Source organism: Coenobita brevimanus, chromosome 90, assembly GCF_032717465.1.
Source record: "Coenobita brevimanus isolate Jiangsu-jjx chromosome 90, ASM3271746v2, whole genome shotgun sequence".
Classification (NCBI taxonomy): Eukaryota; Metazoa; Arthropoda; class Malacostraca; order Decapoda; family Coenobitidae; genus Coenobita; species Coenobita brevimanus.
The window spans coordinates 14502223-14518062 of record NC_137043.1 but is presented as its reverse complement, the minus strand read 5'-3'; the positions used below and the strand labels follow the sequence as shown (position 1 = coordinate 14518062).

General features: G+C 40.5%; 1 protein-coding gene across 1 annotated transcript; it reads right to left on the bottom strand.

Annotated features, from left to right (window-relative positions):
• Positions 1 to 3648: 3648 nt before the first annotated feature.
• LOC145411609 (hepatic lectin-like) lies at positions 3649 to 15348 on the bottom strand. The gene is made up of 2 exons (XM_080281618.1): positions 15219 to 15348; positions 3649 to 3893 (listed from the first exon to the last, which is right to left on the bottom strand). The coding sequence occupies exons 1-2, from the start codon at positions 15346 to 15348 to the stop codon at positions 3649 to 3651; spliced, it is 375 nt and encodes a 124-aa protein (XP_080137744.1).
• Between the last annotated feature and the right edge of the window lie 492 nt (positions 15349 to 15840).

Sequence of the window (15840 nt, the reverse complement as noted above, 5' to 3'; positions counted from 1 at the left end):
AAAATTCAAAGGAAAAATACTAACATAGATTCTTGCAAAGAGCTGCAACAGGAATATAACAAGCTTCATGAATGGAGCAATAAATGGCAAATGGAATTTAATGTGGATAAGTGTCATGTAATTAAATTTGGTAAAAATGAGAAAAGACCAGATTGGGAATATAAGTTAGGAAGATCAACCCTACACATATCAGAAAAGGAGAAGGACCTAGGAATAATTACCATTAACAGACTATCTCCAGATGATCACATCAGAGAAGGTACGAAACAAGTATACATTGCTAGTTAATATGAGAATATCATTCACATATATTAACGAAGGTATGCTGAGGAAGATAATAACATCATTCATCAGACCAACCCTGGAGTATGCATCAGTAGTCTGGGATCCTCGTCTCAAAAAACACATAGATAAGATTGAAAAGTGCAAGATGGACCAAGCTTAAGGGATCCAAGCTATGGAGATAGACTAGAAAGATTGTATCTACCAACGCTGCAGGAGAGAAGGAGAAGGGGAGACATGATTATGCTATATAAGTGCATGTCAGGGGAAGAGAAAGTAGACATAAATGAATATATATCATATGGTGATGCATCAACATGGGGACATTGTAAAAAACTGCATAAAAAGAGAGGTGATAAAGTCGTAAAGAAATTTAGTTTCCCAAATACGGCAATTGATCAGTGGAATGCACTACCGAATGAAGTAGTGTGTGCCTAAACTATTCATAAATTCAAGGATATGTATCATAAAAATGGTTTAATACACGGGACAGTACGATCCTGACTCATTCCTGTAAAGATACAATTAGGTAAGAACAATTAGGAAAGGTAAGAACACACACTCACACACAGTTCTTGGTTTAACATACAATACAGCAGTGTCATTTAAACAACGCATCACAAACATTAAAAATAAATTAACACCAAGACTCAACGCCCTATGGTCACTTGCCCATACAACATTTGGACACAGCAAAGAAACCACAACCACAGTGTACAAACAATATATACGTTCAGTGATGAATTATGCGAGCCTTGCTTGGGTTTCTAACCTCACTAAAATAAACTACAACACCCCACAGACCATACAGAACAAGGTCCTAAAAACAATCACAGGCTGCACAGCTACTACACCTACGGATAACGTACACCAAGGAACCAGAGTCCTCAAAGTCAAGGATCATCTAGACATGGGAGGCACAGATTTTCTTGCCGCAGCCTCCACAAACCCACACCATTCACTACACTATATGGCAACACATCCACGCACCCCAAGGAACATCAAAACAACACCCCGCACACGATATCATACACAAATACTGTCATCTCTCCCCCCTTCGCCGTCTCAAACCAACTTCCAGAAGCATATCCATGCTCAGATCATTCGCCGCTACATTCAGTCACTCAAAGACAACACACAGCTGCATGAGCGGTATCCCTTCTGAATCCTACTCCCTCGTGACGACAGCGTCCACCTGGCCAGGCTGAGATGTGGGCATCATCCAGCCCTCTTGAGTTATCAGATAAGGCTGGATGACTCAGTCGCTGATGCCTGCCCAGGATGCAACACAGCACCCGATACTATTAAGCACATTATGTAAGACTGCATTGCACACAATCGTTTGCGCCAACAACACAACACACACTCCTTGAGAGCTCTGTGGGAAAGCCCGGTCTCGGCCGTGGCCTTCCTTACGGACTTGGGACTGTTCGGCCAGACTGCCAAGGGAACAACAACAACTACTACTACTACAACATTAGATCAAATGTTTGCAGCTATTTATTGCTATTTTGCAGTTTCATATTTTCTTCCATGTCCATGATACTACCTCCAAAAAGGTGAAGAGTTTCCTATACAAGGATACGTAAAGAAAAAAAAATGGTCAAAAGAGAATCTTCCATCTACTCAATAATTACCTTCCGGGTTGCTACAAGTAGCCTAGTTTGCATCAATGCTTGGTGATACTGAACACCTACTACTTTGGAGTCTTCACTGCTTTCTTGTTCCTTACTTTCTGATACCCGATGCCTGTGTTGGCTTGGATTAATTCTTTCACTTCAGTAGCCTTTTTTTTTTTTTTTTCTTTTTTTTTTTTTTTAATCGGCCAGCGCCAGAGAATTTTTGTTTTTATTACACATCCCTGTGTTGTAGGAGTTAAAGAAGGGATTTATAGGGAACAGGTGGAATATAGCGGGGAATACTGAGGAAGAAGCTGGGATCGAGAGGAGACGAGAGTTGCCCACTATAATTCATTTCACCGAATCTGGCACCATCAGTGATGCCCTCAGCGCCTGCAGCATTGATAAAGGTCCTTAGTACTGGGTATACCTTTTTGTTTTGCCTTTGTATATTGGTTCTCAAGGTAATGCACAGAGGTTTACCTAGTGCGGAGAATTTACATCAACTCTACAGGCGTTGAGAACATCACTGATGGTGCTAAACTTGGTGAAATAGAGTATAGGTAAAGGTAAGCACATAAGAAATGCTGGCAGGGGAAGACAGAAGTGACGATGGTGAAACCAAATCCAGGGGAAAGCAGTGATGTTTCTGTGAGAGGCCCGTGCGGTACTTTGTATGCAAGCCATGTATTCCTGCAAGGCCTTCAGTGGTAGATTTAGTGAATTGTTTTCTTCCCTGATGTTTTGTCGTAATTCATGTTATTGCAGCATGTGGCATTAGCGTACTTGCAGTAGCTGGTGTTTTGAGAAGATGGTCACTTGCCTGGATAAGCACAGAAATGTCTAGAAGGCAAGACTGAAACAGCTGGAAGGACAAATACTGGAGAAAATTAACTGTATTTATCCGTTTATGGAATTAAAGAGTAGACACTTGGGTAACAGACTGGGGATCACTTTTTATATAGGCATGTATTATAGCAACTAAAACTGACGTTTGAAAATTTTTCAGAAAAAAAGAAAAAAGCTGGTGAGGGTTTTCCCTTACTTTTTTCGGACATGCTCTTGTGACTACATTGTACATTGGATGAATAAATTAGAATCATGATTTGTCATCTTCTATATAATATTATGTTTTTGATTACTTTCATACTCAGAGTATCGCCTACTACTCTGTACAGTAAATACAGCTACTTGATCATAGCAAATAATGTCTAACATAGCCTACAGTATGTGTCAATAGTTTTGTTTATAAGTAATAATATTTACAGTACGATAATACACGGAAAACTGAAGACAAAAAAATGGGTGTGTCGATACTCTTCAAAATTATTTTTAAAATTTTTGGTACCTCGAGTCAGAGTCGCTTAAGTCCCGAGAGTCGATGCGAATTCGATGGGTCACAAACTGCCTTCCTTATTCCTCCAGTACTGTGGATCTCGTGGCCTGAATACTCGGACGTTATCTAGAACAAGCTGAAGACGTCCTCGGTTAAAAGGCTTAATTTCTTCAGTCAGATTGCGTTTTTGTTTTTTTTTTTTTTTTATCTTAACCTTGCTTCCATCAGGCGACTTTATTTATGTTGAACCTCTAGGAGTAGCAGCAAAAAACAAAACAAAAAAAGCTTAAAGTAAAGCCTTCAGTACAAAAGACCTCCATTAAGGTGAAGAAAATATTCGAAGACAGCAGTAATATATTATACAGGACATCACCTGAGTCTCAGATTTCAGCGTGAAGCAGAGGGAGCAACTCAAGCCACCTGTTCACATATGCATCCACAAGCACTGGAGCAGGTGAGGTCATTAAAGTCGTATCTATATTCCCTCCGAAGAGCGACACAGTTTTCGTTCGTTCCGCCATTGGGTTCTGTTTCCTCATCGGCGTGGTATCCCCAGTACGGCGCCCCCATCCTGACCGATGTGCCGTCCACCCACTTGAAGTTCCCCTCTTCCTCCACGTCTGTTGCGCCGATCCAGAAATACTCGATTTCCAGACCTGCAGGAAAACCAATTGAACATTTAAGTCCGGTGACATATTCCTTTAACCTATTCTTGTTTCCTCTAAGAGATTTAATTGATCCTAGGAAGGAGCTACAGTACAGTATGTTGATGTTAGGGTTAATGAAGTTTGTATCTAAACCCTCCAGTTAGAACGGTATATCCAGACCAGCATAAAATCTTCCGGTGCCAGAGAGAATAAACTGTTAGGTACATCACTGGACTATATATGCAAGCAATAACAACTGCATAATACCGACCTTTCTTGTGGATGAATCGTCCTTCACTACTTGGTGTACCATGTGTATGATTTCACTTGAAGCAAATATACAATAATGACTACGTGTTGCTACGCTAGGATTCCGAGAAGGAAGACTCGTATGATGCTTGCCGTGTACAGTGAATTCTCTGTTGTGCTCTGATACCAAGTTTTGCAGTCAGTCTGTTCGAATATGTGATCCTTACACCGGGAGGAATTAATATAGAAATCAGTCGTTTAGTAGGGATAGGATTATACAGCACTTCCTTTGTTTCTTTCCTATTTACCATCCTCCTGACTTATTTAATTTTCCTGCTTACCATGACTCCCTGTCTAGCTCCTTACTTACCCACCCAGCTCCCCATCTGCCTCCCTGTCTACCCACACAACTCCCTACCCACATCCTCTATTTGATTTTGATTCCCCTCAAATACCTCTTTTCAAGATTCACAACAGATACATTTAAGCTGTATTACAGAATCTCTCAGCAGACAAAGGTACTGGTCCAGATGAAATTCCTTCACTAGTACTTAAAAATTGCTCCCCAGTGTTGGCTCCTGTATCGGCAAAATTTTTCTGTACCTCAAGTTTTCCAGCCTCTTGGAAAGAAACAAATATCCATCCTGTTCCTAAAAAGGGGGCAACTTCTGATCCATCAAACTATTGACCAATCGCAATAACTTCCGTTCTCGGTAAAGATTTTGAGACACTAATTAACAAACACATAGTCAAGCATCTAGAAATCGATAAATTAATCAACGATCGGCAGTATGGATTTAGACAAGAACGTCCAACTGTAGACATTCTTTGCCTTCTTACCCATCAGATTAACAAAACAATAGACCAACATGGTGAAACACACACAATGGCACTTGATATTTCAAAAGCATTTGACGGAGTATGGCACCGGGCCATATTGTCTAAGATGTCACATTATGGCCTTGCATCACTGGTTCCTCTAATTTCTTCGTACCTTCATAATAGAAAAATATGGGTCATGGTAGATGGAATTTATTCCCAGTTTCATTCCATAAATGCTGGCGTACCGCAGGGATCAGTTTTGGCCCCAACCCTCTTAATGACCTCCTATCTGTCACTCGCAACCCAGTATACTCTTATGCTGATGACTCGACCCTTCATAGTTCTTTCACATATAGTACCTCCTTTACACAATCTTACATTATTAATTCCCAAATAAACACAGCAATTTCTCTGAACCAGGACTTTTCTAAAATTAGTCAATAGGGACAAAAAAATCTGGTCTCATTTAATGATCAGAAAACTAAATACAATAATTTCTCCAACAGAATGAACCCCTCAGACTCTCACGTAATTTTAAATAATGTCAGTATGCCCATATCTACTACAACTGATATCCTAGGTGTTACTCTAAACCCCAACCTAAGCTGGACAGCTTATGTTAAATCCCATCCTAAAAATGCTTCTAAAAAATTGGGACTTATGAACTGAGTTCGTGAATTTTTCACTAACGAGCAGATGGCCACAGTATACAAAACTCATGTGCTTTCTCAGATCAAACACTGTTCGCCACTGTGGAGTGGATGTGGAGCGATTGCATTGAGGCAGATGGACAAAATTCAAAATATAGCCATTAGATTAATCAATAATCCTGCCATTATGCAAGACCCTCCTCCATTATCATTACGTAGAGATGTTGCTTCTTCAGCATTATTTTGCCGATATTTTTACCGTAGGTGCTCTGACGAACTTGCTTCAACTGGGCCTCCCATACACATTTTCTTCCGAAATACTCGGGCAGCTGGGAGCGCCCATGAACTCACACTCTTTCCCCCGCAATGTAGAACATCTGCTTATCAAAATTCATTTATCTCCAGAACTACCACTCTCTGGAATTCACTTGCTGGGTGTTGCTTCTCACAAACATTTAATTCACTTTCATTTAAATCCTGTTGTTATAAATATTTTATGAATGGAGGATGCTTTAGTAATATGTACTTTTTTTTTATTTCCTTTGTTTTTCCTTCCTCCATTCATTATCTGTCTATCTATATCTATCTATCTATCAATCTCTCTCTGATATATATATATATATATGTATATATATATCAGCCGTTGAGAGATCCACTGCAGGACTGGTCTATCCCTACCGAAGCAGGAACGATACAGCCAATGTATCTCTACTTAGTGGCTTAGGATGTCTGGTAGAGACTGTATATAGGGTGAGAAGTGCTTGTGAGTGTGAATGCAGTGTTGTCGTGGCTTTGGATGTGTGTGTAGTCCGTGAACCAATTGTAATCGGCCCGCCTTAAGCCGATTGGGTGCAAGCATACTAGTATGCGACACTGGTTCAACCACAGCACCCCTTGTGTTCGCCAAAGTAGCAAGTGGCTTGGTGAACGCTTCCCAAAGTTTTTACAACTCAGGCGGGAGGCGAACCCGCGCTCACCAGCGTGCGAAACGCACACTCTACCACTGTACCACAGAGGCTCCATATATATATCCCATTGGAGCCCGATGTCCGGAATATTGGACAGAACTGGGAATTTTGAAGTGTTTATAAAGTAGGGAACCCCTGGGTAGGGACTTATGAGCTTCGCGACTGTGAGCCGATAGGTGGAGGGCGGTACGCTTAGCACCCACCCAGCGCCATGCCTCGCCCAGCACCCCTGGGATCCAATGGGTTAAATATATATATATATATATATATATATTGTTACATAGCCTATGATTTCATCATCCTTTGTGTAATTTTAACGCTCAGTATGCTGCATGTTTGATCACGAGCGTGTTCTGCCTCAGTTCCCCCCTTCTACCGTTATAGTAGAGTAAGTCGTTCTCTCTGTTGCTTAGAGCGGGATTATCAGCTCTTTGTCCCCATGGCTTCATTTGCGCGTCCTGCTTACAAGTTGTATCAGGCTCTGCTGGCCCCTATATAATGAGCTCAGTCTCTGCATCATTGCCACTTAGATCTGCTCCTCACTTTGTTCACATCTCTGTCCTCCCCTATACAGATATTATTATTGTGAGTGCTCAAGAAATCTCCAACCATCTAGCAGCTGTGTGTAATTTGAGTATAACTGTTGTTGCATTTTTTCTTGTACTGTATAGCATAAGTTTAATTTGTAGGCCTAGTGAAGTTTTTGTAATTCATGTAGGGATCTTTATGTCAGTCATTTTTGATAATAGTTTGTATCTGTAATTATTTATCTGGCATTCACTGAGTATTATCTGGTATCTCATTTTTATCAGGGCTGACTTAGATAAATTTATTCTTGCTAATTTCGTGTTAATAGAGGCTATTGCAGTTAACTATATATTTAACCTGTTTATTTGCCATTACATTATCTTTATGAGTCCTGAATGTTTTGTTGTTAATTTAAGCATTAAACTTTAACTTGTAATTTTACCTAACTCTTTTGTTTTGAACCTGGAACTTTACGGGACAGTAGTGATTTTTAGCATTCTCACTGAAAGTGTACGTTATCTTTCTCTGTTCCGTAACATAAATTTGGCGACCTCATATCAGGATATTCAGGATATTATCATAAGGATATTTGATATTTTGTGACTGTGATATATTCATGATGGCTACTATTTCTACACTTGATGAAGCCAAGGATTTTTTGTCAAATGTGCAAACAGTGTGTGATATAGAAAACAGAACAAAGAATGAACTTAAGCTTGTTGCTCAACAATTGGAAATTGCAGTTCACTCTCATCATTCTAAGGATCAAATTGTTGGCATGATTAATAAAAGCTTGTTTAATGTAACTCCTCCAAATGAGCAAACGCAGATTGAATTAGCTAAGTTACAGCTAGCTCTGCAGGAGGCTCGTGCTAAAGAAGCTGAATTTCAGGCAAATGCTAAGCAGGCGGAGTCTCAGGCTCGTATTCAGGAGGCTGAATTTCAAGCACGTGCTAAGGAGGCTGAGTCTCAGGCTAAGGAGGCGGAATCTCAGGTTCGGATTCAGGAGGCACAGATACAGGCACAAATTGAACTTGCCAGGATTCAGGCAGACCATGAGTATCGCATGAAACAAGGTGGAACTGGATCATCTTGCTCTGATGATTTTGATGTGGCTAAAAATGTTAAACTTGTCCCTCCTTTTAATGAATCTGATTTAACAAAGTATTTTCAGTTGTTTGAGAGGGTAGCTACAGGTTTTAATTGGCCTAAGGAGTATTGGCCAGTACTCCTTCAAACTGTTCTCACCGGTAAAGCTCAAGTAACTTATGCATCTTTGCCTCAGGATCAGTCTGATAATTATGATGTAGTTAAGAGCTTGATTCTTAAGGCCTATGAGCTTGTTCCTGAAGCCTATAGAGTAAAATTTAGGACAACTTACAAGCAAGATAAGCAATCCCATGTTGAGTATGCAAAAATCAAAGAAGATTTGTTGGAGCAGTGGTTAAATTCTAAGAATGTGGATTCTGATTTTGGTAAATTTAAGCAGATGATTTTGCTGGAGGATTTCAAAAGGTGTATTAGTAAAGATGTAAGCCTATATCTTGATGAGAGAAGAATAGATAATTTGTCTGATGCTGCAGTTTTAGCTGATGAGTATGTTCTCACTCACAAGAGATATTCTAGAGAAAAAGGGAAAGCTGAGAGTAAGTACGTTGCCTCTACTCAGAGTACAGGTAACAGGAAAGAGAATAAGGATGATGTTTCTCAGGAAGTAAATACCAGCTTCACCTCTAGATTTCAGAAAAGTAAATGTACTTATTGTAGTAAGCTTGGTCATACTACGGAGAGATGTTTCAGGAGACAGCGTGATGTGAACATAAAGGAGTCTTTAAATATTCAGTCAATTGGTCTAGTGTCCACTCTTGAGAGTTCCCAGAATTCTTTAACTGAGTTAACTGAACCTGCTTTGAGGGGTAACTTAAATTCTCATGATGGAGCTCCTCTTTTGAGCAGTAACGTGGGTGACACTCTCAAGAGTTCATGTGCTAATTTCCTGTCTGATGGTTTTGTCAGTCCTCTGGACAGTAATGACAGGAAATCAGTTAAAATATATCGTGATACAGGTGCTTGCCAATCCCTTATGCTGACCAGTGTTCTAGGCTCTAATGTTAATTCCTCTGATGAAACTGTAATCTTACAAGGTGTAGGGAATAATTACTTCTCTGTCCCTCTGTGCAGAGTGAATTTAGAGTCTGGTTTTGTTAATGGTTCCGTTATGGTTGGGTTGGTTGAGACACTCCCAATGTCAGGTGTAACTTTCTTACTTGGAAATGATATTGGTGGAAGTCAAGTGTGTCCAGCTCCTCAGTTGTCTAGTGAGCCAGTGGCTGCGTCCCAGGATTGTGATGTCCCTGATGTGTTCCCTGCATGTGCTGTCACTAGGGCTAAGTCTAAAGTTACTGGTGATTTAGAGGATAATGATGATGATGATGTTATCCTAGCTGACACTTTTCTTGCTAATTTGGACCACTCACCAGATGAGGCAGTACCCCGTAGTGTTGATAATTTGTCTCGTCAAGAGTTGGTTGAGTTGCAGGTTGCTGACCCTGAGTTGAAAGGTCTAGCTAACTCTGCTTGCAGTGAGGAAGAGTCAGCTGGTGCTCCTACTTGTTATTATGTAAAGTCAGGAGTACTTATGAGGAAGTGGAGACCCCCAACAGCATCAGCCGACTGTGAATGGGAGGTTGTACATCAAGTTGTCATCCCTCGTGTTTGTAGGCAGGATATCATTCGAGTGGCTCATGATTCCAGTCTGGCAGGACACCTTGGAGTGAGGAAGACTGTGGCACGCATTTTGAAACACTTCTACTGGCCAGGTATCTTCAGGGATGTTTCCTGGTATTGTAAGTCTTGTCACACCTGTGAAGTTGTGGGGAAGTGTAATCAGACCGAAAAGGTTGCACCTCTAGTTCCCATTCCTCCTTTTGAGGCGCCTTTCACCCGTGTGTTGGTGGATATTGTGGGCCCTCTTCCTAAGACTTCTTCAGGATTTTCTTATGTGTTGACCCTGATTGATATGGCTACTCGTTATCCTGAAGCCATTCCACTTAGAAACATCTCAGCAAAGAACGTGGTTAAGGAAATGCTAGGGTTCTTCACAAAGTTTGGTCTGCCCAAGGAGGTACAGTCAGACCGAGGAAGTAATTTCATGTCAAATGTTTTCAAGCAGTCTCTGAAAGAGTTGGGCATCACCCAGATCACGTCTTCAGCTTACCATCCCCAGACCCAAGGAGCGTTGGAGAGATATCATCAAACACTCAAATCGATGCTCAAGAAATACTGTTTGGAACATCAGAAAGACTGGGATAAAGGTCTTCCATTCGTTGTGTTTGCCGCAAGAGAATCTCCAAATGAATCACTGGGCTTCTCACCTTTTGAACTACTGTTTGGCCATGAAGTAAGAGGACCCCTTAAGTTACTCAAGGAATGCTGGCTGTCGGAGGAAGATGACGTCAACCTGCTGGAGTATGTGATGAAGTTCAAAGAACGGCTGTCCACTGCTTTACAGCTGGCGAGAGAGAATTTAGGAGCTGCTCAGGAGAAGATGAAGACTTGGTATGATAAGAAGTCCAGGTTACGCCACTTTCAGCCAGGAGATCAGGTTTTGATTCTGCTACCAGTTCATGGGCAACCTCTTCAAGCCAAGTTTAGTGGCCCTTATTTCGTGGAGAAGAAACTCAGTGATGTCAGCTATGTCATCGCCACACCAGATCGTAGAAAGAGCAAGCAACTATGTCACATCAACATGCTAAAGTTATATCACAAGCGGGATGAAAATAATCCAGTCTGCACTGTAGCTGTTCCACCCGAGTCTGCAAGTGAAGCTCTCCAATGCAGTATGAGCCTGAGTGATAGTTTGGGGAAGAATCCTGATATCATGAATGATCTCCAGACTAAGCTTTCTCATCTACCACCCAAGGAAAGGCAGGAGTTTTCGGCATTACTGCAGGAGTACCCGCAAGTGTTCCGTGCCACTCCAGGAAGAACCACTGTGTTGATGCATGATGTCGATGTTGGAGACGCAAAGCCAATTAAATTGCCTCCTTACCGTGTGAACCCAGTGAAAGTTCCTCTCATCCAAAAGGAGCTTGGCTACCTGTTGGACCACAAGATGATTGAGCCCTGTCAGAGCGAGTGGAGTTCTCCTGTCACTCTAGTCCCTAAGCCAGGTGGGTCACAGAGGCTTTGCATCGACTACAGACGTGTTAATCAGATAACCAAAACAGACACTTACCCTCTCCCTCGTGTGGAAGATTGCATAGACAAGATCGGAAAGGCTAGGTACATAAGTAAGTTTGATTTGTTAAAGGGATACTGGCAAGTACCTATGACTGAACGTGCTAGGGAGATCTCATGTTTTGTAACATTAGGAAAGACCTTTGCATGGTCTGTAATGCCATATACAGATTGTTTTAGAGTAATAAGAAATTTCCTTTGTAAATTTCTTTTTTCTTTGTGGGGAGGTGTTACATAGCCTATGATTTCATCATCCTTTGTGTAATTTTAACGCTCAGTATGCTGCATGTTTGATCACGAGCGTGTTCTGCCTCAGTTCCCCCTTCTACCGTTATAGTAGAGTAAGTCGTTCTCTCTGTTGCTTAGAGCGGGATTATCAGCTCTTTGTCCCCATGGCTTCATTTGCGCGTCCTGCTTACAAGTTGTATCAGGCTCTGCTGGCCCCTATATAATGAGCTCAGTCTCTGCATCATTGCCACTTAGATCTGCTCCTCACTTTGTTCACATCTCTGTCCTCCCCTATACAGATATTATTATTGTGAGTGCTCAAGAAATCTCCAACCATCTAGCAGCTGTGTGTAATTTGAGTATAACTGTTGTTGCATTTTTTCTTGTACTGTATAGCATAAGTTTAATTTGTAGGCCTAGTGAAGTTTTTGTAATTCATGTAGGGATCTTTATGTCAGTCATTTTTGATAATAGTTTGTATCTGTAATTATTTATCTGGCATTCACTGAGTATTATCTGGTATCTCATTTTTATCAGGGCTGACTTAGATAAATTTATTCTTGCTAATTTCGTGTTAATAGAGGCTATTGCAGTTAACTATATATTTAACCTGTTTATTTGCCATTACATTATCTTTATGAGTCCTGAATGTTTTGTTGTTAATTTAAGCATTAAACTTTAACTTGTAATTTTACCTAACTCTTTTGTTTTGAACCTGGAACTTTACGGGACAGTAGTGATTTTTAGCATTCTCACTGAAAGTGTACGTTATCTTTCTCTGTTCCGTAACAATATATATATATATATATATATATATATATATATATATATATAAAATAAAATCGCTGCCTACCCTGCTACCCACCTCCCTGCCTACTTTACCTGTCTACCTACCTGTCTGCATACCTACCTCCCTAAACATCTCTCTACCTACCTACCCCCTTGCCTGCCTAATTACCTGCCTCCCTATCTACCTCCCTTATCTCTTTTACCGTCTTCAGGCGACAAATTCAAGTATTAATTTATTTATTGAAGTTTGACAGTTTCCAGTGGCCCGTATTAAAATTGTGATACGGGCATAATTTCCTGAACTCTGATCGCGCTTTGACTTACGGCAATGCTCTACGTAAACTCTTTCATAGGAAGACATTTGATTATGGTCTCAATTTTTATGAGTATTGCCACTGTGACCTTGGGTTTCTCTGAGCACGTTGGCTACTTTAATAAGGGTGCAACGTCAGGTGAAGAGGATTAATTTAACATCTCAAACGTCAAAGTCTTTACTAAACTGTGGCCCGTAAAGAACGAACGAAAGAGCGAACAGACGGTAAACTCTCCTTTGGCTAGGCCACGTTAAAGACATTAAATTTCGTGTAAGGAAATTAACTCACAGTTAATTATGAATTTTCATTTACATAAACGATTACTCTTGTCAGTACGGCTCGAGTTCGGAAAGTTTCTGCTGAAGTGAGGAAGATTGTCTGGATTATTTTTTAATTAAAAAAAAAAAGAATACGTTTTCGTAATGAACACTAAATAACCATAAAAGCCCAATCTTTTATACTGAAAAGTCTTAGCCTTTCCAATATAATTAGCATTAATAATGGACAACCACATCGCTTACGTCTTCAGCACTGTATTATTAAAAAAAAAAAAAAAAAAAGACGCTATCTATATCTTGTGTCTGTGTCTATCCATACTAGGTCCACTGCGGGAAAAAAATTATATGCGGAGGGAAGGTTATGGTACGAATTTACTCTTCCAACATCAGCGATATACAAATGAGAAAAAGGCTATGCAAGGAAACAACAGTGGTGTCCTACTCCCCATATCAATTTTTACCCACTCAGTACGGTCCTCATTTTAATTTCTTTCACGTTACAATAAGAAGATTTTATTCAGATTATCACAAGCTTCCAGACGTGAAAGGGCATAATGAATGGTTTCTCTCTCTCTCTCTCTCTCTCTCTCTCTCTCTCTCTATATATATATATATATATATATATATACATATACATAGTGGCAGATCCAAGATTTAGGAAAGGGGTGGGAGGCTGTTTGTCAATGTAAGGGGCGCCGAGCGCCGAAGGCGCGAGGCAATAAGCTAGGGGGTCTGGAGTGAGCGGTAGGTCTCCTAGCGAGGTCCGGGGCGGAGCCCCGGCCGCAAAACGCTTTTTAACATTTCACAGTCATTTTGAAAGCATTTTGGGTCAAGTTGTGGTACTTTTATGGTGGTTAATATTTAAAACCGGTAACCAATAATTCGCGTTAGATGGAAACTAGTTACAGATCTACCAGTTGATTGAAATTGGAATGTATTGTAGATTCAAAAAATTCTCTACCAACTAATCAAAATTAAAATATATATAGATTCAAACCATTCTCTACTTATTGATCAGAAGTGAAATATAGATCATTCAAACCATTCTTTAACAGTTGATCAAAATTGAAATATACAGTATTATGGATTAGTTAGGATATAAGGATATATACATATATCCTAATTATTAAATAGGATATATATACATATATCCTAATTATTAAATAGGATATATATACATATATCCTAATTTAGTATTATTATTATTAATATTATTGTTATTATTATTACAGCTTTTTATTTCTACTGAGATTGATATTTGATAATAATCAGCTCTTAGGGGCGCCAATCATAGCTGAAGGGGGGGGGGGGCCGCTCACCCCACCTTTCCTGGATCCGCCACTGTATATATATATATATATATATATATATATATATATACAGTATATATAGAATCGTTTCATACTGATTAAGATAGCTCGTTGCTAACAATAACTGAACATAAAATACGCCACCGGAAGGTAGTAGTATTATAGGAATTAATATAGTCACAGCACAATATGTAATAGTTATAGGCATTAATATAGTCACAGCAAAACATGTAATAGTTATAGGGATTAATACAGTCATGGCAAATAACACTAGCACAATATGTAAGAAGCAGGTGGATATCTGGTGCATCAGGATGAGAAAACACTAACATACCCTGGCCATAAACTACCAACAATGTCACAACACATAATGTATGTCAAACACACGATGCTACTCACGGAAGCCAGTTAGCAACGTGACGGAAGCGTGCTATACGGTACACACACACACACACACACACACACACACACACACACACACACACACACACACACACACACACACACACACCACACACACACACACACACACACACACACACACACACACACACACACACACACACACACACACACACACAAACACGTCAGTCAGCCGGTAACCAGGCAGTAATATATACTCAGAAATCAGGTGTAGGGGACAGCAGTAGGAGATACAGCAGGAGGCTGGCAGCCAGAGATTACCTGTCACTCTGAAAATCGGTGGATCACGTAACACAACTGTAGGGATAGGCAGTGAACAATACTGCCGTGTCAGAGTAAAACTCCTTAACCCCAGAGTGTGTCTACCTCACCTTCACTTATAACACAAGATAGACAGAGGGGGGAGTAAGACAGCACAAGATTTAAAATACATGATCAGTTTGCAGGGGTTAAGCTACCGTGACAACATATAGTACATGTGTGTAGTTTTAAGCAAAAGATCCCAGTGTCGGAAGTCGAACGGTTGTGTCACTTACCATTATTTGCGATGAATTTGATGAGGAAGTATAAGAGGTTGCCGTCGTTCAGAACTGCCAGGCGCCCTCCTATCTGCTGGCAAAAGTTGTGCATCTCGTCCCACGTCCCAGTGTTCAGTGTCTCCACCATGAGGCAGTGACCATCAATCTCCGTGAAGGGCAAGTGACACTCTACTGTATATATGATACTGTTAAATGAAGCAAAGAAGAAACAGATGAAGACTTAAGACTAGTTCCAAACCCAGGCTTATGTGGTAAACTGAAGACTGAAGTTGCCTTTTTGCAGTTCACAATCCTTTCTTTGGGGGATAAGGAGGTAACTAAGAGATGTTTATGGAGCCGAACACCTTCACCGTCTAGTACTCTTACCCATATCAGTGCCGCCATGTGAAAGTGTCCCTCTCTACCACCAAGGTTTAGAATTAGTCATTATGGCAGAAAAACAGTTTGTCTCAGTCGTAATCTCCTCGAATACGACACGCAACAATCGCATTGACATCCAGGCCTCCAGTTGTATTGGTGAGTGAAGAGGTATATACGGCATAATTATGAGAAGTGTATTCTAGTGGTAGGTGGGGGCACCCATCATCCACCTACTTAGTGTAGCGGTACATTTTCTTTA